Here is a 24,283-nt window from a genome sequence, read left to right as displayed (position 1 = left end):
TGGAGGTTATTCTGTACCACCTCACGTCGTTGCTGGAGCAGGAATGGGAAGAGGAAGGGGGAGCGAACGAGCAGCATGTGGTTTGGGAGTCTCAGTGGGGCACTGAACTGGGGAATGCCATTCCTGAGCAGGACACCGTGCACTGCAATACACAGCACGATCCAGACTGGCAACTAAGAACTGTGCTGGATACAACCAACAGAAACCTGGCAAGTTTAAATCAGGTATACTGAAGAGCAAGTAAAACCTGTTACTACTGCACAAAGAATCCACCTTCTACCACCAAGATATAATCTAATATCAACATACAAACTTGGAAATAGTAATTTGCTCTTATTTGGAACTACATTCTTCTAAAAAACAATTTATAGATTTTAAGTACTTTGTATCTATGGCATACATCCAACAACACATTTCTAAGATAACAGAAAGTCAGTCAAGATTGGCTTCTTGAAAAGTAATGGGAGATTTTCAAAAGCATTGGAAATTGACTAGATCCCTTGACTGTTCATTTCTGAAAATCCTGAAATTCTTAAAAATTAAGAAAACTATGTAGGGATTTTTTTTTGTGTTACTTAACTGTCTTCTTTAATGCATTCACTGTTCAACACTATCACCCAGGTTTTGTTGCTAAGAAGCTAAAAGCCTACATTTTTAGCCTTTTATTTGATGCTACAAAGCTAAAGAAAGAATCTAACCTCTGGCTTTCCTCCTGACAAGGATCTTCACTCCAACCAGCAGCTTCTGATTTGTCTGGAACTGAAGAATCCAATATTGATCTAACAGTAAGGCAGCGTTCATACCGTTCCAACATTCTTTTGATTTTTTCTTTAGATACACCATGTATGTTTCTCCTATGAATTGAAAACAAAGAAACAAAAATAAAGCCATTTCAGATTTGTGTATAACAATGACAAAAGAGAATAATTTAATAAATTTACAGCAAGACTAACCAAAGAATTCAGGGAGACAGATGAAAAGCTGTGAAACAGCAATTCTTTCTGTATCTGTGCACTAAGGCACTGCAAACAGGACACATCAGATAAATTGCTGTTCCACTTCTCCACTCCCATCTGGTCTCCCTGTACTGCAGTTGGATGTTTTGCATAATACTAAAATCTAAAACTGTACTAATAATGCATCTTCCTCAAATAAGTTTCAGGAAACACACTTATATCAGATCCTGACAGCAATGCAGGATATCAAACTGGGTACAGAAGACTTCTGAATTCAGTCGTCTTTATTTGGTTTTGCTAAACTAAGAACTTTTTGAGCCTTGAAGAAAACCTATTCACCCACTATTCCAGACATCCTCTGGCCAGAAATTTTCACTTACTCTGTTAAGCACCAATTAGCACTGTGTTTTGCTGCAGTTCCATCTAGAACAAGTGAGTCTTACCAAGGATAGTAAAAGAGAAATGTTTAACTTTTATTTTAAGAAGGAAAATAATCTACCCTACCTTACATAAAAAGCAGCCAACCTTAAACTAAACAAGCAAATTCAGATGACAACAGATACTATAAAATCACAAAAAAACATCTGTTGGAAGGGACCTCTGGCAGTCCTATACTACAGTCTCCTACTCAAAGGAAGTATAGCTAGATCAGGTTGCCCAGAGCTTTTTGTCTGATTTTGAATATCTGAAATGAATGAAAGTCTATAAACTCTCTGGGCAAACTCTTTCAGTACCTAACCACCTTTAAAGTAAATGTTGGGCTTTTTTCTTTTATGTAATCTAGAGTTCCAACTTGATGATGTTCGGTTTGTCATATCCCTGCATAACTCTTTTTAGTTTTCTCTTTAACCTTCCAAAAGGTAGCTGAAAACAACAAAATTATTCCTCTTCAACGATCTCTGCTTAAGGCTGAATAAACTACTCTTGCTCAGTTCCATATCACCTCCATATCATCTGCAAATTTGCTAAGAGTGGACTCTGTCCCAGCATCCAAGTCATAAAAAAGACATTAAAGAGCTGCAGTCCCTCCCCAGAGGGACATAAGCCTTCACTTTGGACAGTGATCATAACATTTGAACCTGGCATCTAGCCAATTTTCTCATTATGTTTTCTTATGTTTTATTATTCACTTCCATAGGGTTTATGTCTTGCCGATTTCAGCCCTAAGTAACAGAAGGTCCTGCTAAAGAAGAAGTAAGCAACAATGAGGATGCACAGAGGTTTGTCCCTCTTAGGCCACGAGGTGCTGACTAAATTCCATGACAGCACAAACACATCAACTAAAGCAACAGACCAGGATACGAAACAGCCCCAACCTGACATAATTTTTGCAACCTCAGTAACCCAAAGGAACAGTCACTATACCTTACATGCAAAGCACTCTAATAATGAAAACATTACAGTGTCTATTGCTAACAGTACCTTTTGCACATAACTGAAGTGACAAAAGATCTTTTAATACATACATACGTACACACATACAAAAGTCTTTTAATACATACATACAAAAATCCACAAAACATCATAAAGAAGCTACCTATTATTACAAAAAATTTGACAGATAGCTTGCTATTTCAGTAGCCATTGTACTGAACTATTCTTTTTTTAAAAAGCATAGCTTATACTGTCTAGTATGTTATTTTCCTTTACATTCTTACCTTTCAAGTTCTTTTGGCTTAAACTTCCACCAAGTGTCTGGTTCTCGGAACATTACTTTGTATTTGAACTGCTGAGCCTGAATAAAAGAGATATAATATAAAACTAAACATGAAACATCACCCATTTCTTATTTCTATGAAAAAGCACACTATATGCATAGTTTGCTTCTTCAAAGCTGATTTTTGTATTTTGATACCTATTAAACATTTGGAATAACACTTTTGTTCAGTGTTGCACTTCAGTTTACATAAACTGATATTTTAAAAAACCATATATGCATCTCTTAAAAAATAAAATTAAACATGTGCCATAATGTGTCTCTGAGACAATACTGCAAAACATCTCCTCTTTCCAGATACAGCATGCACATGTCTACACAGCCTCTCCAAGACAGAGCAAAGGGCACAGCTTACATTCAGAGCTGACCAGATGTGAACCAGCTCCAAAACAAGCAATTCAGTTACATCAGCACAGCTATTGTGGACAGCCTTCCTGCAACATGGGAAACTTGACCAAGCTGCACGTAAATGGCTCCTATATAGTCCAGTCTCATCATAATAGAAAAGGAGCCTAAAGTCTAATCAGGAGAAACACTGCAAGTAGTGTGCTGTTTCTCCCCATTCCTGTTTTCAGAAAAAATTCTTATCACTGTACCAAACACTGCACTTCTGCAAGAAGTCTTGTGTTTCTTGATTTCAGTATACAGCAAAATGAAAGACATAACTTACAAAAGAACTGTTAATCTGACAGTTGCTAATAAATGCAAAGATAATAAAATAAACATTTTATTAACAAAAATTTGCGTGTTAAAGTCTCACTGCTCATTAATCCATTAGCACATGCAGCATATATAAGGTATCTGCTCAAAAGCTGTCAATTATATGTACTAGACTCTGCTGTGTTTCTGTAATAGGCAGGGAGAAATCCCAGATCTACATTATAATACTTTTTTGCAATGTATTATTTCAGTAAATCAGAACCAATTTCATAAAATAATACTGTTCTAACTAAGAACCAATATGGTCAACGATCAATAGCAAAACACACTCTAGACTCTCAAAGTGCCGATGCCCATTTAAAAACTACTACGTGAAAAGGTGGATCACTTAAAAAAAAGTATTAAGTAAAATCTGCATCATTTCAAGCAAGCTAGCAATATTTGTTAACTCTAGCCTCCAACTGGTATCTGCCTCTACATCATATTTAGGATGGAACTGAGTTTTCAAGTTTTACAGAGTATCACACATCACTCATTCATTATTATCGACTGCATTTTTAAAGCAGCTTCTAATTTTACTGATCATATAAAAGAGGAACAAAATCCAGTTTCTTCAACAGCATTTGCTTTTGGCCCCAAGAACAAAGCACTTGGCTTTGGCTTTTGGTAACTAGGCCAGGTTAATGCTCATATACCACATGACAGTGAGCCATGCAACACAACATGACACTGGGCAATATGACTCCATGCAACACTGGCATTTTTGCTCCAGACCTCCTTGTGGAATAGCAGCTGGACTGTGAAAAACATTCCCATTTTAAAATATATGTTGTTGCCATGCTAGACAATAATCTCTTTTGACATTGGTCAAATTGTAATACTAACCAAAGTAACATAAGGCTTCATCTCCCATGCTTGTATGTTAGTGTTGTCAATTATTATAGGAGAGATTCCCATTTCAAACGCTTCTTTGGCTGAAAAATACACATGTACAAAACAATGTAATACAGTTAATTTCATTACAATAAGGTGAACATATTAATACTCATTCTCTAAATTTGTACTATTTTTACATAGATAATCCATAATGATTAACCACTGTGTAAAGAACTCTTGCCATAGCTTGATCTGTTTCAAGGCCCTTTAGTTCAGAAATCCCCCCCTCACATGTAAAGCTACTGAGATATGGCATTAGCTTTTGAATTAACATATGTATGATAATCAAGGAATGAAAATGCAGATGTAAAATGCATCAAGATGATTAATCAATCAGTAAATTAAACTAAAAAAACTACATGATCACCTTAAAGTGGACTTCTTTGTTGCATACAAAATTCTTGGCTTTATAACAGTCTTAAGATTAGTCCACTCTGTAAACTGTATAAAATATGAAAAACCAAAAGAATTATTGTAATTTAAATACACATTAATGAAATGTATAGAACCACTAACTTTGAGACACAGCACCATGTTTCCGTAGCCATGTTGCAATGTGTCTGAACAATCACAGTTCTTGCTGAATCCCACATTTATTATTTAATTTTTCCACTAGTAGAAATTTGACAGCAGAAAAGGGATCATGGTTCAAATTTAGCAAGTAAAAGCTTAAAAAGACTTGTTCTATGGTGAGTTTAGCACAGGTCACTGTCAAAAAAACCCCACCAAATTATGAAATTGGGAAAAAATAATTTATTACTCTTGCTCTTATAATTTTGCTTAAATTTGACAACCATTTTATGTACAAGAGAAAAAAGATAACTAAGAGCAGGAAGATATCTGTGTATTATTTGTATCCTCATTACTTACTGCATATGCATATTATGGATCATCTCAGAAAAAATATTTCTGGGAGGTGGTGTAGGTAACCACTCTAGAAATGGGACACTACCCAAAATACATACCATGATAAAATCTGAGGACATAACATACTCTTGACAAAGACAGTGGCATTTCTAATTGCAAAACACACAATGAACAGATGACATCTGAGTTTGTGCTCATATTCTTTTTCCACACATATTAAAAAATACTTCTGTGATGGGAGAAGTGCTTGTCACGTAACAAGCCAAGCAGATTTTTGAACAGCAAACAAGCACTGAACTGTGAGCAAGCGAATCCCTTATTTATATCTCACCTCGTTTCCTGTTCCAGTCATGTGCTTCCCCTAAGCAATCAGGATCATAATGGTATTGTCCATGTTTGTAAAAGTAATCATCAGTACTAAGAATGATTCCACCTGGATTATCCTCAAGCAAATTCCTGTGAAAGATCAAGAAATAAACAGCTTTTTCCCCTTCTTCTCCCAAGCTGCAATGTCTACTACCATACATACTTTTTTTTAGTCTCTTGCACAAAACTAAAATTATTTGGAATGGGTAAGGTAGGTAAGAGAAGCAGAAAAAAAAAATCATCCTCCAAGGAAATATGATCTATAATAATTTCCCTCCTTTGTTTTTTCCAAAGGCTGAGGATTTTCTAGGGGAGAGAGCTGATACAGCTTCCCTACAGGTCTCTCATTTCAAAACATCAAGGGAGGTATTTTTCCATCTACATGTAGTGACATACTTTCACACTAACAAATATCCTGTCTTAATTGTATCACATGTTTCAGGTGTCAGTCAAAAGGAGTCTTAGTTCAACCTAGGCTTTCAGAGAGTAAGAAAAGGAATCAAAAATTCCCCCAAGAAGCTTCACATATACTATTTATACAATAAAAGTCGCACAGTGAAAGGGGAATTTCTGCCTGTAAAGAGCTGGCATATTTCCATCAGTGTTATTCAACAAAAAACACTTGAAATAAACTGGGACTGAAAGAATACAGCAGACCTAACACTACAGCAATGATGCTCTGCTGACAAACTCCTTTGTTCAGTGACAGAAGTTAAAGCTCATCATTACTGTTTCAATTTCCACTAGGAAAGGACCTGCAAGCAACTCTGCTGTCAGCAATTATTATCACCATCACACTGTGTGTACTGTGCAGCTTGCAATTAGGGTTTACACATTACTATTTACAAGTGTCAGAAAACTGTCTCTGCCTATGCCAAATCCTGTAAACAATTAAGCAATTTTTTTTAGAAGCTCACAATATAAATGTTCTACCTTGCCAAATATGATTTTCCTGATCCTGGAACACCTCTGAGAAGAACAAGTACTTGACCTATTAGTTGCATCTTTTTTCTCATCATGTGACAAACACGTGGCTGCTGTGCTTGCGGGAGGCTCAATTTTGAATTTCTATCTTGATTTCCCCATACCTTCAGAGAAGAGCTGCCATCCCAGGCATTTGAAACCACTGGGGAGGAAAGAAAAAGTCCTTTTTCCGAAGTTCTACAGTCAGAAACAGGTCTCCACTGCCCTGGACTGACAGCCACAGGAATTACAAAGCTGTGACTTCCACTGGATGGATAAAACACAGGAGCCATGAGATTCCAGTGCTGTTGAGATTGACCTGACGGTGTAGGAAAACTTAAGTTATAACTCTGCTGAGTTTGCTGAGGATCTACAGGTTTTTGTGGTTTGAAACTGGATGTTTCAGGAGAAATATATGCTTCTGGAAGAGAAGCACTCTGGTAGTTGCTAAAGGCAGTCACTTCATCTTCATGGTGTTCCAGGCACCTTGAATTAGGATCTCCAGTAACAGCTACTCCAAGTTCCATAGGTCTTTGGAAGGACCCACAAGAAGCAGCAGTCAAACTACTTTGATCCAAAACAGTATCTTGTGTCTGATCAGAATTTTCACACGATATTTCTCCATTTGATAGTTTATATACTTCTGAAGCCACATCATGTTGAACATGTATTTCCAACAAATCAGAATCTTCCAGTATCTCAGCAAAACTGTCTGATGCAGATGGTGAGCTTGTCTGGATGCTCAGCTGACTCACTGGTGGCTGGGAACAGCAGAAGTTTTCTAAAACTTCAGTATTTGTCTCTGCTTGCTGTGGAAAAAGGAGGATGTTGCAAACCGAATCAGGTTTTTCCCACTCAGGAAATTTGGTAAAACCATCCTGTTCCACAGGGTGCTCATGTACTATTTGGTCATTTGCAGAATTAGGCAATTCCTCACTCAAGCTGTAGCTCTGAAAGGCATTTTCTAGTAGGGAATCCAGTTCTCCAGTCAGCTGCACACCAGGTGACAGGACCTTTTCTATTGCTGCTCCAGAATAACTATGCACTGCAGTACCTTCCCCCATTCTTTCATTTGCAATAGATCTTTGCTGATTAACAAGAGGCAATGATGATGCTGCTAAATCAAAACCCAAGGTTTTTGAAGATGCTGCTCCTTTGGCATGGGTGGACAGCTCTAGAAGATGATCCATAGCATTTTCTACTGTTGGGTAAGATAAACAGAATAAAGCACGGTCAACTAAACAAGCCCAAGCTGATGCACATGCAATTCCTTACTTGAGGAAGCATTTATTACAACTAGAGAAACAGCCAAAAGACAGTTCAGCAATTCACCTTTAAATATAGCTTCTGAAACTCCCTTGATCCATTTCTCTTTAGAAATAAAGGCAGAACTCAATACAGACATATTGAAAAATGACAACCTAATAAAAATTACTATGGAAATACTGTCTAAAAATTACATATTTTAACTGGAAAAAAAATCAGAGCTGGATGTTTAAATGGATACCTATTTCTAATCTAATATAGCTAAAATAGTGTAAAATAAATAAAAAAACTCTACTGAGGATGAAAGAGATAAAAGTATGCAAAGCATGATCACTATGGTGCACTTTAAAATGTCCTATCTAACATAGCCTGAAAAAAACAGTATCTGCATTAATTCTTTGTAAAGCCACTAAATTGAGTAGAGGGTGCTAGTGATCAACATGAACAAAATGAAAAGCAGGCACAAACATCATCTGAGCCCTAAAGCTAAGCTTCTGTTTTCCTGAAAGACAGTGTAGCAAAAACTTGAAGCTCATTTAAGTATGATTCCGTCTGCGCTCATTAAACACAATCTTTGTCATCCTTCCAGCTTCTCTACTGTATGAAAACAACTTATTAGCACCCAAATATGCAAACGTTTCCATTTTTAAACTACTGTTTACAGTACAAGGCTATGAACTCTACATGTTTACTGGATTCTCCAATAACCTTACATAATACTGTTATTATGGTAAAGGTTGAATCTTACTAAGAGTTCGGAACATGAATCAGTAATTCCATCAAATTCCATTTTAAAATGAACAACAATTATAACAGCACTCTCACATTTGTTCTTAAGTTGTAAACTCTGTACAATTTAGGTAATAAAAACAGTCCTTTTAATAGTTACCTAGCTTTCATACATATTAAAAAATGCCAAAATCTGCTTTCTTAGCACATATTCTTACAATAATCTCAGTTAATCACTTCTGATCATATAAATACAAATTGATTAAAATGCTCCATATATGGCTTATTCCCCTGCACCTCATGCAGTACTTTTATCATAAGCAAATAACCTTGCATATAGAGGAATTTTAAAACCACAGAAGAATGGGAGGGACTGGGCATAAATATGAAAATGGTCTGCCAGGAGAGTTGGGTATGTAGGTCGGCAGAGTGTAGGGAAAGAAACTAGTTCCTTGCTTTAGTTCCAGCAAGGCTGCAGAGAATTAAACATGGGAAACAGAATTTATCCTGCAGAAACTAATCCTCAGTGGACACAACAAGATGACAATGCAAAATAAATGTAAGACAAAAGCTCAGTTCAAGTATTCAAGGAAAAGCAAATGCTGCCAGGACCACATATGAGATACCATCAAAAAATTGTGATCTAGAACATAAAATACTCCTCCTGCAGAAACAGCTTTGGCATCTTGCAGATATGGCACAGAAACTAATTGGAAAAACTAGGTTCTCCTCACAACTCTACCACTGCCTGCTCTGTGTCACAGAATAATCCACTCTAAACAGTACGTCCATTTATGGAGCACACTGCTCCATTTACAAGGCTCACAGAGACATTGTTCAACTTGTAGAATCTTACATGGTTGTAAAATTTCTACGTATTATTACTCCCCAACTTATAAAAAGTTAAACTCACAAATATGATTTCAACACCCACACCAACTTTCCTGGAACTGCACCAGTTAAGAGCTATCTGCATGTGAAACTGTAATGTCAGCTGTATATTATTTACCTTTAAAATCACATTCAGACAGAACCATATAAACCACACTAGGATCTAGGTCAGAAAACATCTCCGACATGCTGTTGAAGAGCTCTTCCTTACTGACATAATGCATTGCTTGTGCCGCTAAGTGGCTTGGGTCCCCCTGGGATACAGCAACAGCAGTTCTGTCAGAACTGCCATTCCTCTGAGAAGGACTCCCACCAGTTTTCCTCTTCCGTGGCATTTTGTTTTCTAACACCCAGCGTGCTTTTTGTTCTGGTTTGTTCACATGGGGCTGACAGCACCAAGCTCAAAAATCACAAAAAAAGCTCTCCTAACTGGGATAGACCGAACAGAAACTGCAGACCTGGAATTTAAAAAAAAAGAAACAACAGAAAAACATCTTAATAAAATATATAATCACATTTCCACATCTTCTATTTAAGTAGCTAAAATATTCAAAATATACATAAGTATACAGGAAAGCATTTTCTAGATGTCTGCCTTTTTTTTTTTTTCAAATGGCTGACAGCTAGAGCAAGCCTTATTTTCCAGTCAACTAGACACAGAATCCGTGTCTGGAAGAGAGAACAAATAGAATGTACCTTAAAAGAAAAATCCAGAAAAGTAAAGTTTGCAATGCCAGGTGGCCAGTTCACAAATAGTCCTCTGCTACTGAGGACCAGTTAACATTATGGAACATCTACAATCAGTTAACATTCAACTACTCCTCTTATGAAAGTACTCGAAGATGTAACGTTACCAAATCTTTCAGAAGTTTTTCATTACTTCCCCCCAGCCATGATATTTTAAGAACAAACAGGAGTTCTTCAGTGTTCAAACAATGGCAGAGAGGTTATGGAGTCTGCAACCCCACATATTCTCAAAACCTGACCAAATAGCCCTGCTTGAACCAGGCTGTTTCAGGGCTTGGGTAATGTGCTTCAGGCACTCCTGGTTGATTTGATTACTGGGTTGAACCATGTGACATCCAGAAATGCCTCAGCCTGTATGGAGTTTTTTTTAATTGTTAAAAACACTTTACAACTCTATAAACCATAAAGCAAGAAGAGGCTTCTGTCCACCCCCACCCCCTTCTGCTGTGAAGCCTTTGAACATCTCTACTTACAACAATACAGCATCTATAATAACTGCAATTACTGCATTAATCTTGTATAGAAAAGGAAAGTATTTATTAATTGAAATACAAGCATGGAATACAGCATGGTCTCTCTTTTTTCTTTATATCAGTATCAAAGCTCTGTTGAATTCTTGTGATGATCATAATAAACTAATTTATAGTTTTCACAAATAATTATTCAGAAGCAAACCTTAGTAAGGCTCAGAAATCTGACATTACAGCAAAGAGTCACTATTTACCATTAACAATTACTGAGTAGGCCATAAAATACCTGTTATATAAAACAGGTTATTTTGCCAGTGATGATCAATTCAACATGTGCAGGTAAATCAATGGCAGCACTTCCATTTTCACTTAGTCCTTCCCTCCCTGAACCACTGACATACAAATGACAATGCCAGATTAGTGTCAGATTCAAATAGCACTTCTCCATTATCCTCTATCAATCTCTTCCAACAACCAAGAGATTGAACATGTAGCAGAATGTTGACTGTTATGTTCTCAAGTCATAGAAATTTATGAAAGCAAAAGAGACAACTCTAGGATCCCAGGAGTTTCTATCATGTATATATGGACTTTAGACAAACAAACCAGACGGATGTCTGAAACAATAACAAGGTCAAGGTAGTCTGAAATGCATGACAAAGAAAACAATACTCAGGAAAAGGAAGAAGCAGACTTCCAAAAATAAAGGAGAAATCATAGTGGAAAATACTAATTGGCCAGACTGAGCTGGGACAACTGCAGCTGTTTTTTTCATCACACTTTTTTTTGATTCAGCTCTCTGATTAGCCAACCTTACACCATTCTTCACTGTCATGAAGAAGTATTCAACAATCACAAAAAAAGTTACAGCAGGTCTTGTTTTTCAAACTTCTGTATCTAATTGATTCATCCTCTAGCCAGTAGAAAAGGTTGTCCTAACTTAAACAATGTTGCCAGTGCTAAAAAATATGATTGTTCCTCAGTAAAAGAGGTTCACTGACAAAGGAAAGGTCCTGCCAGGGAGAAAGTTATTAATGCACCTTGACATTACTGTGCAGCAACAGACTTTAAGCAGAACATTTCAAGTGTTGTCAGTGTTTGAATCCAGCTCTCTTATAATGATCAATCCTGTAAGGACATGCTGCTGAAAAACATGCTCTGACTGCAAGTCCTATTACACATAACATTTCAAGTATAGGAAAAGAAGCAAATAGGTAGTATTCAAGAGCAAGCAGAACACATAGAATAGAGGAAGAAAAATACTAAACTACTTTCTAACCGAGTTATAGTTGATACCAAAAGTATTCACAAAACTCTTTGATTCAAAAAGAGATTGTATTAGGAAACCATCAGCATTAAATAAAGTTTTTTGAGGTCATTACAATGCCTTATTTTTAAGCAAACAGATCAGAGAGGTATTCTAACCACTACTGAATGTTTATGGAAAGTATTAAGCGGCATGAGGCACTTCTGGTTTAACTATGACCAATTCAAATGGCAAATAATTTATCAGTATTACTTCTCTTCATTTTTTAAGGACAGAGGAAGTCTCTAGCCTTGACATAACACAAGAGTCAAACAATATGAACAAAGCTGCCCAATTTGTATATATTTTTTAATTTATCTGAATACTTTAAGGTAGTTAACTCCATACATATAAAAGAAGTTGGTTTGGTTTTGATTTGGTGGCGGTGGTGACAGCTTTTTAGTCTGGTTTACTTTTGGGGTTTTTGAACAATTTCTTAATTTCAAACTATATAAAATATTTATCATGTAACGGCCATGCGAACCTTCTGGCTTTTTTAAAAAAACAAATAAACACATACACATATATACTTACAAGCTGGGACTGGAAAAAAAATTCCTATTTATATGTATTCCTACATATAAAATAGCAATGGCACAGAACTTACATCTTTAGCTTCAATGAGTTGTCCCACAGTGGGTCCTTTCTCATCTTTCCAAAACCACCACTGATGGCACATTTAATAAAGATCTGCTGTTAAAAACTGTAATGCAGTCTTCTGTCAGGAAACCATACTTTCTAATATATAAATCAGATATCAGCAGAAGTGGCTGCTTTCTCCTGACAAAGGAATAATCAGAATACAAATTAAAATTTGTATTTTGCTCGCTTTAAGCAGTTTTAACAATGAGCAATACACTTAATAGGTTTGAGTAGATTAAGCACAGCTAATATCTTAAGTACCAAACATTTCAAGCTGAGCTCAACTGTAAGTTTTCCTAAGGAAAAGAACATCTACCTGATTTCAGTTTTGAGATGACTTCTTATCTAAAAAGCTGACTTGCATCAGGTAACAAAATAACATAGCAGAAAAATTAGTTAGAAATAAATGTAAGTTTCCTCACTTGTCATTCCACTTGGTTCTTCGCCACAGTTCTTAACCATCTCGAAAAGGTTTACATATCCATGCTGGTGAAGACTAGATTCATTCCATCATGTGGGAAATTCGGCAAATAAAATCTGGCACATCAAAATAAGATCATGTTACTTACACAGCTTATTTGTAAAGTCCTACTGATGCTAAAGAACTGCACTTCAATTCATCAAAGAGTCTGCCAACTCCTAATCCAATGTGTACACACCAAAGATGTTAGGTCTACTCAAAGTCTGACAATTCCAGTTTACATATTAGCCTAGAGCTTACTCCTCACATGCTTTGTGCTTCCAAAAAAATTTAAAAAACCCCAAACAGCAATAAAACCACCAAACAAAATAAAATAAAAATAAACATCAACAACAAAAAAAACCCAAATCACACAAAAAATCACCAAAACCAAACTGAACATGTATACCTAAATTAGGTAAAGAATTTGAAACAACTATTCTGTCACACTCCTAACATGACAAGTTGATGGCCTAAATACTCTTCACAAGAAATGGAGATACCCATCTCACATTATACATCTAACTTTATGCCACTGCTCCAAAGAATTTAAAACGGTTATCAAAACACACAAAGCACTTCATCTAAGCACGAACTTGATGAGAATCCAAATTTACAAAACAAAGGACATGTTGCAGACATAGAAAGTTATTCACCTCAACAAAGTGGCTTCAGAAAAATCATACCAGGAAAAGCTGAAATACCATTCAATTATTTTACAGAACAACCTTTCAACAAAGGTAATTTCCACATTTGTTCATTTGCACTTTGAGGTTTCCTGAGTGGAGAAAAAACTATGAAGTATTTAAATACAAGCACAAGAGGAAAAGCAGCCAATGAAATCAAACTGACACCAATTCATTTTACTTTCTAGTATTTATTAAAAAAAAAATTTCTTTTTTTGGACAATGTTTGAGTCCCCCCTCTAAAAACCAGAAGGTAAAATAGGAAAGAAAGAACCAGGAAATGCCTTCCAGCAGATTTTTCTCAGTAAGTGTAGGAGTAGCAAAGGAGACAGTTTAGGAGCCTTTTGCGCTCTTCTATTTCTCCAGCAGTCAGCAAGGGAACAGGCCACTTCGTTATTGAATGTGAAAATCTATACCCAGCTAAAGACAGTGCTTCTGGAAACATTTCAAGGATCTTTTCTACTCTTTCATTCTTCCACTCTGTGTTATTCCCACTGGTTGTTCCAAGGTATTGTTCAACAGTTTTAACAAAGGTCCTCCTTTGTCTTATCAAGTTTTGTCAAAGTGCAAGATACTGACAAATAGGTCTAATTCCTAACTAACTTGCATACGCTTGCTTTATGCAATCTGTTCTGCTAGGCTTTTTTTCCACTTTCTGATTTTTAAGTCCCAGGTCAGACAGATTCTTTTGAAGCTGCTGCAAAAAATAAGTATTCCTTTGAGAACAAAACAAAAGGTTCATCCAACTACACACATAGTTAAAGAGTACAAAACCAGTACAAACTCATCTGAAGCAGATGCTTATGAAGCAAACACAGCCTGCAGAAAAACAGAGCCATGTTTGCTAGGAAGGACTCAAAAACTCTTCTGCACCTGACATGTCATGAGAAAACCTTCAGTGGCAGTCACCTAGTGTTTCACAGGTCACAGAAGCTGTGAAATTCCACATTTTGCAGTTTTCTTTCAAGACACAAAGCTGCTCTTGCTAGAGCCCTTTCAGAGAGCTTCCAGAAAGGGACAGTCAAATCTGCTGGATGTACATGATTAAAGCAGTGATGTGGGAGGAAAGCCACCAACCAGTGAGTGCGTTCACCACCAGGTCTGCTTGAAAGGAACTTCCTTTTGCTGTACGATGAAGGACAAAGCTTGGATTTTGGCAAAAATATGCAAGTATTATGAAGAGTGCAGATATACAGCATGACAAACTAAAAAAAAACAAAAAAAACAACCAGGTATTCTCCTTGTTTAGGAGAAGGTTGTTGCTTGGGTGTTTTTGGGTTTGTTTTTTTGGTTTTGTTTTGTGTTTTTTTTTTGTTTGTTTGTTTGTTTTTTTGAGTTTGTGGAGTTTTTTTCAGAAAATAGTATACTGAGTATCTGCAAAATGTCTTTCCACTTCTAGGGGCGTTTAGAGATATTTGATCCTTTTATAGCTTCCCTTCTATGTCCTTCTCCCATACAGTTCACAGCCCAATAAAGCAGGCTGAAGAAAGGGTTTCCCATTGCAAATTTGGCTTTGAGAAGAGACCTTCCAGGATGCTGAGCTCTTGGGCTACCTGGGCTCAAGTGCCCAGTGCAGATTCCACACAGCCCAGCTCTGTTACTGTGACCTATGCCCATTCTCTGAAGTGATGCTGCAGGCTGAAACAAAGATGAATCTTGTGGTAATGTTGGTGCTTCTGCAATTCCACACCTGACATTAGTACTACTGCTTAAGGTTTTATTCCAACTCCCCACTACAAGTCACAGAAAGGTATTTGAAAGAGGAAAGAGAACTCCAGCAGTCCAGGAGCTGCAACTTGCCCATACCATGCTTCCAGCGACTATTCAAAACTCAGCCTTACTCAGTTCTGACAGACAATGTAACTGACAGCTAATTAATGCCCTACTGGCATTTTTACAGTAGCACAGCCTCTGTGAAAAAAAACTAAGGCAGCAAATTCTTAAAATTCAAGGATTATTATTTTTAATAGAGTTCTTCTGCATGTGAATTTAGCTCTATAAACATTCCTGAAACAATGGCTGACGATGTCAGCCATTTAGTACGCAAATCAGTACACAGGTAGGAGTGAAAAACAAGAGACTGCACAACACCTCAGTCCTAAAATCCTCCAAAGCCCCTATGTAACATTTTTATAGTCCCTCTATATCAGTGGCTTCCCCAGATGAAATGCATTAATGTTAATATAACAGAGGAAGAAACTGGTTTTTTTTTTTAAGTGTAATCAAGGAAACAAGAAATAAAGGGCAACTCCATAGCTAAAACAAAACAAAAACCAAGAGACAGTAAGAAAAAAACCTGTATTTATTGAAAAATAAAATACAGGATTTTAAGACGTGCTGTGATGCTGTTAAATTTTCCTGACCAGTTCTTCACAGTCTTCAGACACCAGAACTGCAAACACGTGCTGCAGCCATGTGACACAAGCAAGTCCAGTCCCAGTCAGGGTGACTGTGTCGGGAGGAATGCGGGTTAAAACTTTCAACCTTACAAATGTTTACCATCCTTAACTTTTTCTGCCTTTCTGTCATTTTCTCCGTTTATATTTCAGCCTTTGGCTCTCAAGTCACAACTACAGACGGGTTATCTAAAACTTTCACTCCTCTTGGAGATCTTTGGGGTTCTATGGAGTTCTATGAAAATGGAGTTTTCATTTTAGGAGTTTTTCCTCAACTTTTCACTGTACGGTTCTTCTGCATGACTAAGATGCAGCCTAAACTTTGTCAATGCCCGGCATAAATAGCACGTAAGTGTCTCTTAACAGTCACACTGTCCTTAGGGTTCCAGTATACGAGGTAAGAAAAGTACTGGTAAATATGAACTTTTTTTCTCGCTTTTGAAGCCAAGCTCCTCCAAAGCCGCAGTGACCTTATGGTATTTGATCAGCAAAACTGCAAATCCTGTCCAAAGCACGGAGGGATACTACGCTACAAAGGTCACAAACAACCTCACGATAAACACGTTTCAGCGGTTCTCGACTGTTAACAACGAACAAGCCCTTAAGAGTCCTTAGAATCTTTTGATTTCATTTTGAACAGGGTCAGTTTGTCTCGCGGGCTCTGTCCTTCGCGATATGAAGTTCACGAGCACTCCGCACTGCTTGCTGCGCGGCGGCCGAAGCCTTTCCACCGACTCGCTGGCCCTGACCCTTCCTTCCTTCAGCGGCCACAGCTGCAGGCAGGGCAGCAGTCGGGATTACTGCAGAAGGCCGGGCAATTCGGTGACGAGCGGAGGGGGGCAGGCCGCCGGCACCGCGGCGCTCACCATAGCGGCGGGGAGCGCCGAGGCCACACGAAGGCCCCGGGGAGAGCAGGCCCGAGCGGCGGCCCCAGCCCGGCGGCGGCCCCAGCCCGGCGGCGGCCCCAGCCCGGCGCCGGGAGGGCCCGCCCGCGACCACACTGCCGCGGCCGCTTCGCGCCAGCGACGACCCGCGCCCGCAGCCCGGCCGCGGGCGGGCGGTCAAGCTGCGCCGCCCCCGCCCCGCTGCCTCCCCTCCCACCCGCAGGCAACTCCTCTGCAGTGACGCCGGGGACGGGTCCCCCGGGCCCGCCGCCATACGGGACGCGTCGCGGGGGCCGCCCGCCTCCCGCCCCCGAGAGACCGCGGCGAACAGCTCCGCGCCCTATCGGGAGCGGGGGGAGGGCGAAGCTCCTCCCCGGCCCCGCCGCCAGACCCCGCCGGCCGTTACCTCGCTCGGCTCGGCTCGGCTCGGCTCGGCTCGGCTCGGCTCGGCTCGGCTCGGCTCGGCTCAACTCAGCTCAGCTCGCTCGCTGCCGCCGGCGGCGGGCGCGGGGCTGCGGCCGCGGAAAGGGGAGGCTAGGGCGGGGCGTGCGCCGCGGGGACACAGCGCCGCTCCCCGGCCGCCCAGGGAAGCGCAGCCCGGGAGGAGGAGCCGCGCCGCCCCCGCCCCTTCCCCTGCCCGCCCGGGGCCCGCGGTCCCGCCCCGGCCGGCTGAGGGCTGAGGGCTGAGGGCTGAGGGCTGAGGGCTGAGGGCTGAGGGCTGAGGGCTGAGGGCAGCGGGCAGCTCCGCCCCGCAAGCCGGCTGGGAAACCAGCGTGGGAGGGACGGCAGAGCTGTGCGGCGGGAGCTGCGCTGCTGGGTACGGTGCGGGGTGAGTTCAGGAACGGCGGGGGATCGCCGGCAGCTAGCACGGTGACATCTCTCAGCCGCGTAGTGACAGGTTTCACACTTGTAACGAAAAGCGTGAGTGTTTAGTTTCTGCTGCTGCTGCCCAGTTTTACTAAGCAATTTTTAAAGTTGAGGTTAGGTCCCACAGTCTGGAATGATGCTGTGGGTCTGCAGGCTCATACTGAAGGGGAAATGGCATGTAAACGGCGGACGAGATTTTTTTAAGGAAGCTGAAGAGCGTCTGGTGGGATCTGGCATCAGTGACTGCTGTGGAAGTCACTAGCTGCAACAGAATAGAGAAACAGCAGATTAGGAGGATTACAACAAGTAATAGACACTTGATGGAGGTAGACAATGGAAGATTATGGAAAGATGAAAGAAAAGAGATGTGCTCTTGATGGACTGAAATGATGATAAGTAGCCCTAAATTAGAACTGTGGTGAAGTCACCATGGTAGGAACTAAGTGAACAACAGTTTTGAATTTATCAACACGTGCTCACACACAAGGTGCAAAAGGGTTGTAGAGAAAGAGCTCTTAAAATAAAATTATTTTTAAAACAAAGGGGAAAAAAAAGCACCCAACAACACTCAAGATTAGAAGATTTTACTGGGAGAACTTTCCTGTAGTTTTTATAGAAGTTCGTTGATTTGAGAAATTTCACTGTCATCAAATGGGCTTTAAAATATAGTTGGAAGATTACATATGAAGTTTACCCATTACTGATGTCTGAGAATAGGACTTCATTACATTGCCATAGGCATCCTCGTCAGCTCTGTCTCCCTGCCTATCCCAGCAAGGTAATAGGCAGGGTCTCCACTACTTCATGCTTGCACATCCAGTTTTCAGGAGATGGATTCCTGTGCCCCATTTGTCTTGAGACACCTCCCTGCCATCTGCATGCAGCCACCTCCCATCAGGGCACAATGCCTCTGGAGGACATTTGCTGGACGTGTACCGCTGTGATCTTCCTAGGGAACAGAAACAGGACACTTGTGTGAAAGGAGAGAAGCATTTTCCCTCCCGATGGGGTGTCATGACCCACTTGGTAGGGTGCTCAATGTTCTTTATAACTTCTCATCATGCTGAACAAATACACCAATCCATGTGTCAGGGAACATTTATGTCATATTGTATCATCATCTTAACTCCAGCAAATAGCCCGCTATTTAGTCTCAAAAGTGTTGGCTAACAAGCCCTTAACTTTTACAGCAAACTTCAACAAGCTCGCAACTCCCACAACAAACTTCAGGTCTCGGAAGTGTTGGCTAACAAGCTCACAATTTAATATGCTCCCAATCCTAACAACATTTCAGGTTCCCTAGTGGTCTGGATCGGGGGTAAGAGAGGAGGAAGAGCCAGACCAGTCCACTTTCTTTTACAGTTTATCTGGTGCACATGTGTTATGTAAAAGAGATTTTTGCACTCTTTCATCCATGCATGCAATACTAAGCCCTTTAGAGCCCTCCAGGAAATGAGGTCTGTGGGGATCCTGGAGCCCCTTGTAGTGAGGTGCCTTGTAGTGGGGGACTCAACCTCTGTCTTGATGCAGGCGCATTGAGCAGGAGTTTTAAGGCAGCAAAGAAAGTTGGCTTCATACAGCACTGCCCCACCTCCACAGGACCCTCTTTTACAGTCATAACTTTCCTGTCACAACAGCCAGAATGTTTGAGACAAAACATGCCTACGTGCTTATGCCTGGTTCTCCAATAGGGGAGTAAGGTCTCCCAAGCCCAAGATCCCTCATGGTGTGATTCATCCCATTCAAAGGAAGTGGCATCCCTGAGCCTCATTTGTCCTTCATTTCCCTTCAAAGAGGGAAACAAGGAAGATGTGGCCTTCAGAAGACTACTAAAGGTCTGCTTATTTAGCACCTGATGCTTCACAAGAATGACCTGGAAGTCACAGCTAGCTTTGTGTCTCAATCACAGGTACTCCCACTTCTGGTTCCTTAATGTCCTGCTAGAAAGCCTCCTCCTGCCACCAGGACCCAACCGTTTCCATTATAGATGTAACATTTAATTTTAATGCAAATAATGAATAAGCACGTGCAAAAGATACTTGGTTTTAGGGTGAACTATGTATGCATGGGTAGCTCAACGCAGTTGTCCTGTGAAAACTGCAAAGGCTGCTGCGGGTAATTTGTCTAGGGCTTGTAGGGTTCACAATCCCAAAATGCTGGCTATTTGGTAGCACAACAACAAAAAGGCAAATTAGTTTTTTAATGTAGGATTTCTCAATATATATATGTCTCAATAAAAGTAATGTAAGAAAATTTGAAATTTGTATTCAAAACATTTAATGTTTTGGGAAATAAGTTGATTTAGGCGTTGCTAGTTTGCCTGTGACTTTGCCATTTCACTACTTATCTTGTAGATACATAGTGTGCAATATTTGAATAAACAAGGACAAGCATTTGCACTTCTAATAAGATACATAAAGCCTATACATAGTCACCCAGAGGATGTGCTTGTAAACCTCAAAAAAGCTGTCTCTTGCCATGACTCACAAAAGCAAAATAAATAATTATTTAATACACTGCCATTGTACAAGTAAAAAAATCTGGAGGAAAATTTGCCTTGATTGGAACTTCTGTGTGCATGTCAAGTGACAGTTTCATGCATGTCCCACGAACTGTTTCCTTACTTCATGTGTTCAGTGTCTGGACAAGTATCAGAAACAAAATCGTTTTTGTTTAAGGGCGTGATGCTGGTAATGTGTTAATCATACATTTGGAAAAATAGGTCATGTGAATTCCAATGTAATGACTGTGTCTTTATGTTTTTAAGGTTGCCAAAAAAGAGGAAGAGAGCTTTTCAGTATGCTCTAATCTGATAGCCTCCATTAAAGTGCACTGCTGGGGTGTTGCTGCTGGCACTTGATGCATGAAACTATGTTGTTCTTTGCCAGTTGTACATATTACAGTATTTGAAACCATGAAAATACCAGACTAATTTGGGTACTGGCAGATTTCTCACTGTCACAGTTAACACTGCAAATAGGAGGGATTTGATTCAAATAGGAAGGATTTTGATCAGAAAATTATAATCATGTAATAGCAGCTCTTTCAAGTATTTGTGTCCTTCAAATTTTCACACAGCTTTTTCAAATAACACCATAATCACCTATTATATATACTGTTGGTTTGGGTTGGGGTTTTTTTTTCCATTTCTTTGCCTCTCCTTATGTCTACACTTGGCTTGTGTTTACTTGGAGTGGCTTGAACATACAGCATGTAATCTGTGCTGTTTGGCTAAAGTGTTTAGTCTGATCTTCACTGAATACTTTAGCAACAGATTTCCATTTAGTTTCTTCAGTGCTGCCTTCTTAAAGTAAAAATACTTTAGTATGTTTTTGCTTTTGTTATAAATCACATTAAAGTAGTAATATTACCAGAGTGGAGCCATAGAACAAGGAAATGTCAGTCCCTTATAATGTTTCTGATTATATACAGCCTACATCTACTCAACAAATTGTGATTTCCTTTCTTCTACATTCAAAATGTTTTTATAGTTAAAAAAAAAATAGGTTTTGATTTGCAAGAACAACTTGCAGCTAAACTTTTGGCTTGAAGAGCGTACTGGTGTGGCAAGAAAGACGTGTAACTTTGCCAGTTTTAAAGACTTGTTATTACTTACAGTAACATGGTGAATATACAATAATAAATATTGTAGGAAAAGGCCTGAGGAATAAGTGTGCATCAAAAATTAATGCCTGCTGAGATAAATCTGAGATAAGTTCTCTTACCAGGAGCTTAAGGTACAGTTTTTATCATTATTCAAAACTTGTGTTCCTACAAAAGATAACTCTTCCCCTCTGCCAGAATGTGATATCCAAAGTAGAAATTTAATTCCTTCAGGAAAAAAAAAAAAAAAAAAAAGAGGGAGAAGTTTTATGAAAAGAAATGTGTTCAGAGTGCCTCACATACCTGTCTCTTCTCCTCCACCCATCTCTCGATTTAAGTCAAATGCATAGTGAATGTTGGTGTTTTATCTCCATTAAGAAACTCCATATGTGGCTTTTATACTTGCAGAATATTGATCTTCACTTCCCTATAGGATCAATTGCATAGTTAACAGAAGAAACAGGTTGGTATCACTGCAGGATTGTTAGTTATTTCACACATTCATTTTTTTAATTCCAAATAGTGCAAATTTATTATATCTGCATTAAAATAATGCCTCAATTCCCTCTATACAAGGCTCTATTTCAGCATTATTTTAAACAGGAAAAAACACTATTTATAAGCAGCAGAATTCTAGATCATTATGGCACTTTTTGCCCCACTGAAGACAATAGCAAAAATTCTGCTGATATCAATAGAATTGCATTTTTAAGTAAAAACAGGTCACACCTATTCTAGCATTACCACTAATGAATACTAAAGAAGCCACTTAACAAATCAGTACGTTGGTTCACCTATCCATCAGTAAATTATCAAAGGAGTTTATAACATTGCCACTGAAGGTTAATAATTGCAAATTTTCTAATTCTTGTTTAAAAGCATTCTAAAGCAGCATATTACTTGTCTTCATTTAAAGTACCTGTACTTTAATGAAGTATTACAGATGTATTGCAGAAGAGAAATAAAATTTGCTCATTACACCTGCTACTAAACATCTCCAGAATATATGAACTATAAAGATGCTTGGGTTTTAGGAAGGGAGGTGTAGAGAGATAATGACAATAAATCCTATTATCCAAGAACTGAAGGATTATACTTCTCTGCAGGCATAGAATGAGGTCATGCTTATACAGCTGACAATCCTCACTGCTACAAGGACCTTCTGAATTTGGAATAAGCTAACATTACAGATTTGATTTGTGGTGAATTGGATTCCTGTATTGGATGTTCTCTGCTCTGTTGTTTTTATCAATCTGATATGTCAAATTCAATAGCTACCAAAAATCCACCCTAATCAGTTTAAACTGCAGAAATGGAGAACAAAGCATCCTTAATATGCCACCTTGGCATATGATAAAAAGTAATAAGCTGACTTTCATTGTAACTGTCATGTTTTTATCTGTTGAATATCACTTTATTTTTAAAAACTGCATTGATCCTATCCTATGGTAAATTTAATATCAGGTATCGTAGAGATCTGCATATTTAAGTGGCTTATGAACAAGATTAGCAGTAAAATTGCATTTCTGTATTATTTTTTTAAAAAACTGATTTCATCTATATCAGTGCAAGAATTAACAGCATTATCAGTGCGCTTAACAGGAAAAAATGAATAATGGTTGATGCTTCTGCAACTTCTACTATTCCCAAAATGTTTTGTTAAAAAAAAACAAAACAACAAAACCGTGGGGGATTCACTTAATACATCTACATCAAACAAGATGCAACAGCTGCCTAACTCTGCCATGCAATGACACAGAGTAGGTTAATAGGCAGTTACTATCCATCTGAAATGGTAGGAAATTTGTCAGCAGGGTGCTGTTATCTAAACTGAAATTTGACCAGGATGTGAAAGTTTACTTATTGTGTTTTACAAAACATTTATTGTCTGCTGATTAAGATAGAGGACACTTCCATGGAACAGTATCATTAATGGCCTCCATTCATTCATAAAGGCAGAGTTCTAAAAACAAAACTGCCCCAGGACAGAAAATCTCCACGTTTCCAATCTGCAAGGTATCTGCCTTCAGGCAGTTGTTAAGAGAACAGGCACAGTTGCAGAATAAACGTCACTGATTTTGAACTGGGCTGAAATATTCTATATTAAGACATAACTAACATAATTCAAGAATTTGAAGTGACACTTCAGCATTTTATGTTCTTGGGCAGCTGAGTTTCTCTTGGGATATCTTACTAAGAGCCAAATCTCTACCATAAGTGATAGCAACTGAATCCAAATAATTCCATGTTGGATTTTGTCTTCACTAAGGAAAACTTAGGGTAGAGGCATAAACAAAAAGAAGTTTGTTTCATTTAGTTAGAACATTATCTCATATGTATTAGATGGTTAAAATAATCTTACGTTCCTACCTGTTTACCTTCATCAAGATAGCATGTATTAACTACAAACTACCTTGTTTGTATCAGGATTTTATCACTTTAAGGTACTCTATATCTCCTAAAGTAAATATTTTCCTTAGAGCAAAAGAGATGCATTTCCTCAAATATATTAATTCCCAAGTTTACTTAATGTACACATCATCTTGAGATGCAGAAATAAATACTTGGAAACTAACAATTTAAAATGTCAATTTGAAAGAAAAGGAGAAAAAAACCCCTATCAGTTATTATTTTATTTCAACTATGTAATAGTATAAGTAAAATTTAGTTGATGTATTTTTGTATTTTATGGGTTTTGTGATATCAAGTTATCAGTCCATTTCACCTTACTAAATTCTGGGAAAAAAGTCATTAACACTCTTCAGTGATTCTAAATAAATACTAGTACTTTCATTCTACTAGAAATTTTGAGATGTCTTGTTTGCTCTGATTCAGAAATTTTAAATGTTAAAATATTGGATCTTGTTGCAG

General features: G+C 38.7%; 1 protein-coding gene across 2 annotated transcripts in view; it reads right to left on the bottom strand.

Annotated features, from left to right (window-relative positions):
• The window catches only part of N4BP2 (NEDD4 binding protein 2), a 36,430-nt gene extending 18,907 nt beyond the window's left edge, over positions 1-17,523 (bottom strand). The window contains exons 1-9 of one of the 2 annotated variants that reach the window (XM_068188913.1): positions 17,349-17,523; positions 12,939-13,053; positions 12,482-12,654; positions 9,470-9,809; positions 6,436-7,666; positions 5,468-5,592; positions 4,219-4,307; positions 2,615-2,691; positions 699-854 (exon numbers count right to left, since the gene is read on the bottom strand). In XM_068188913.1, coding sequence (XP_068045014.1) covers positions 699-854; positions 2,615-2,691; positions 4,219-4,307; positions 5,468-5,592; positions 6,436-7,666; positions 9,470-9,686 — 1,895 coding nt within the window. In that variant the 5' untranslated portion in view covers positions 9,687-9,809; positions 12,482-12,654; positions 12,939-13,053; positions 17,349-17,523. Of the gene's footprint in view, positions 1-698; positions 855-2,614; positions 2,692-4,218; positions 4,308-5,467; positions 5,593-6,435; positions 7,667-9,469; positions 9,810-12,481; positions 12,655-12,938; positions 13,251-17,348 lie in introns of those variants that run through there. The other variant, XM_068188914.1, reaches the window with a different exon arrangement.
• Positions 17,524-24,283: the final 6,760 nt, after the last annotated feature.

The sequence above is a fragment of the Anomalospiza imberbis genome, chromosome 4 (assembly GCF_031753505.1).
Source record: "Anomalospiza imberbis isolate Cuckoo-Finch-1a 21T00152 chromosome 4, ASM3175350v1, whole genome shotgun sequence".
Classification (NCBI taxonomy): Eukaryota; Metazoa; Chordata; class Aves; order Passeriformes; family Viduidae; genus Anomalospiza; species Anomalospiza imberbis.
The sequence above is the reverse complement of the archived record's forward strand: the minus strand, read 5'-3'. Positions and strand labels throughout refer to the sequence as shown.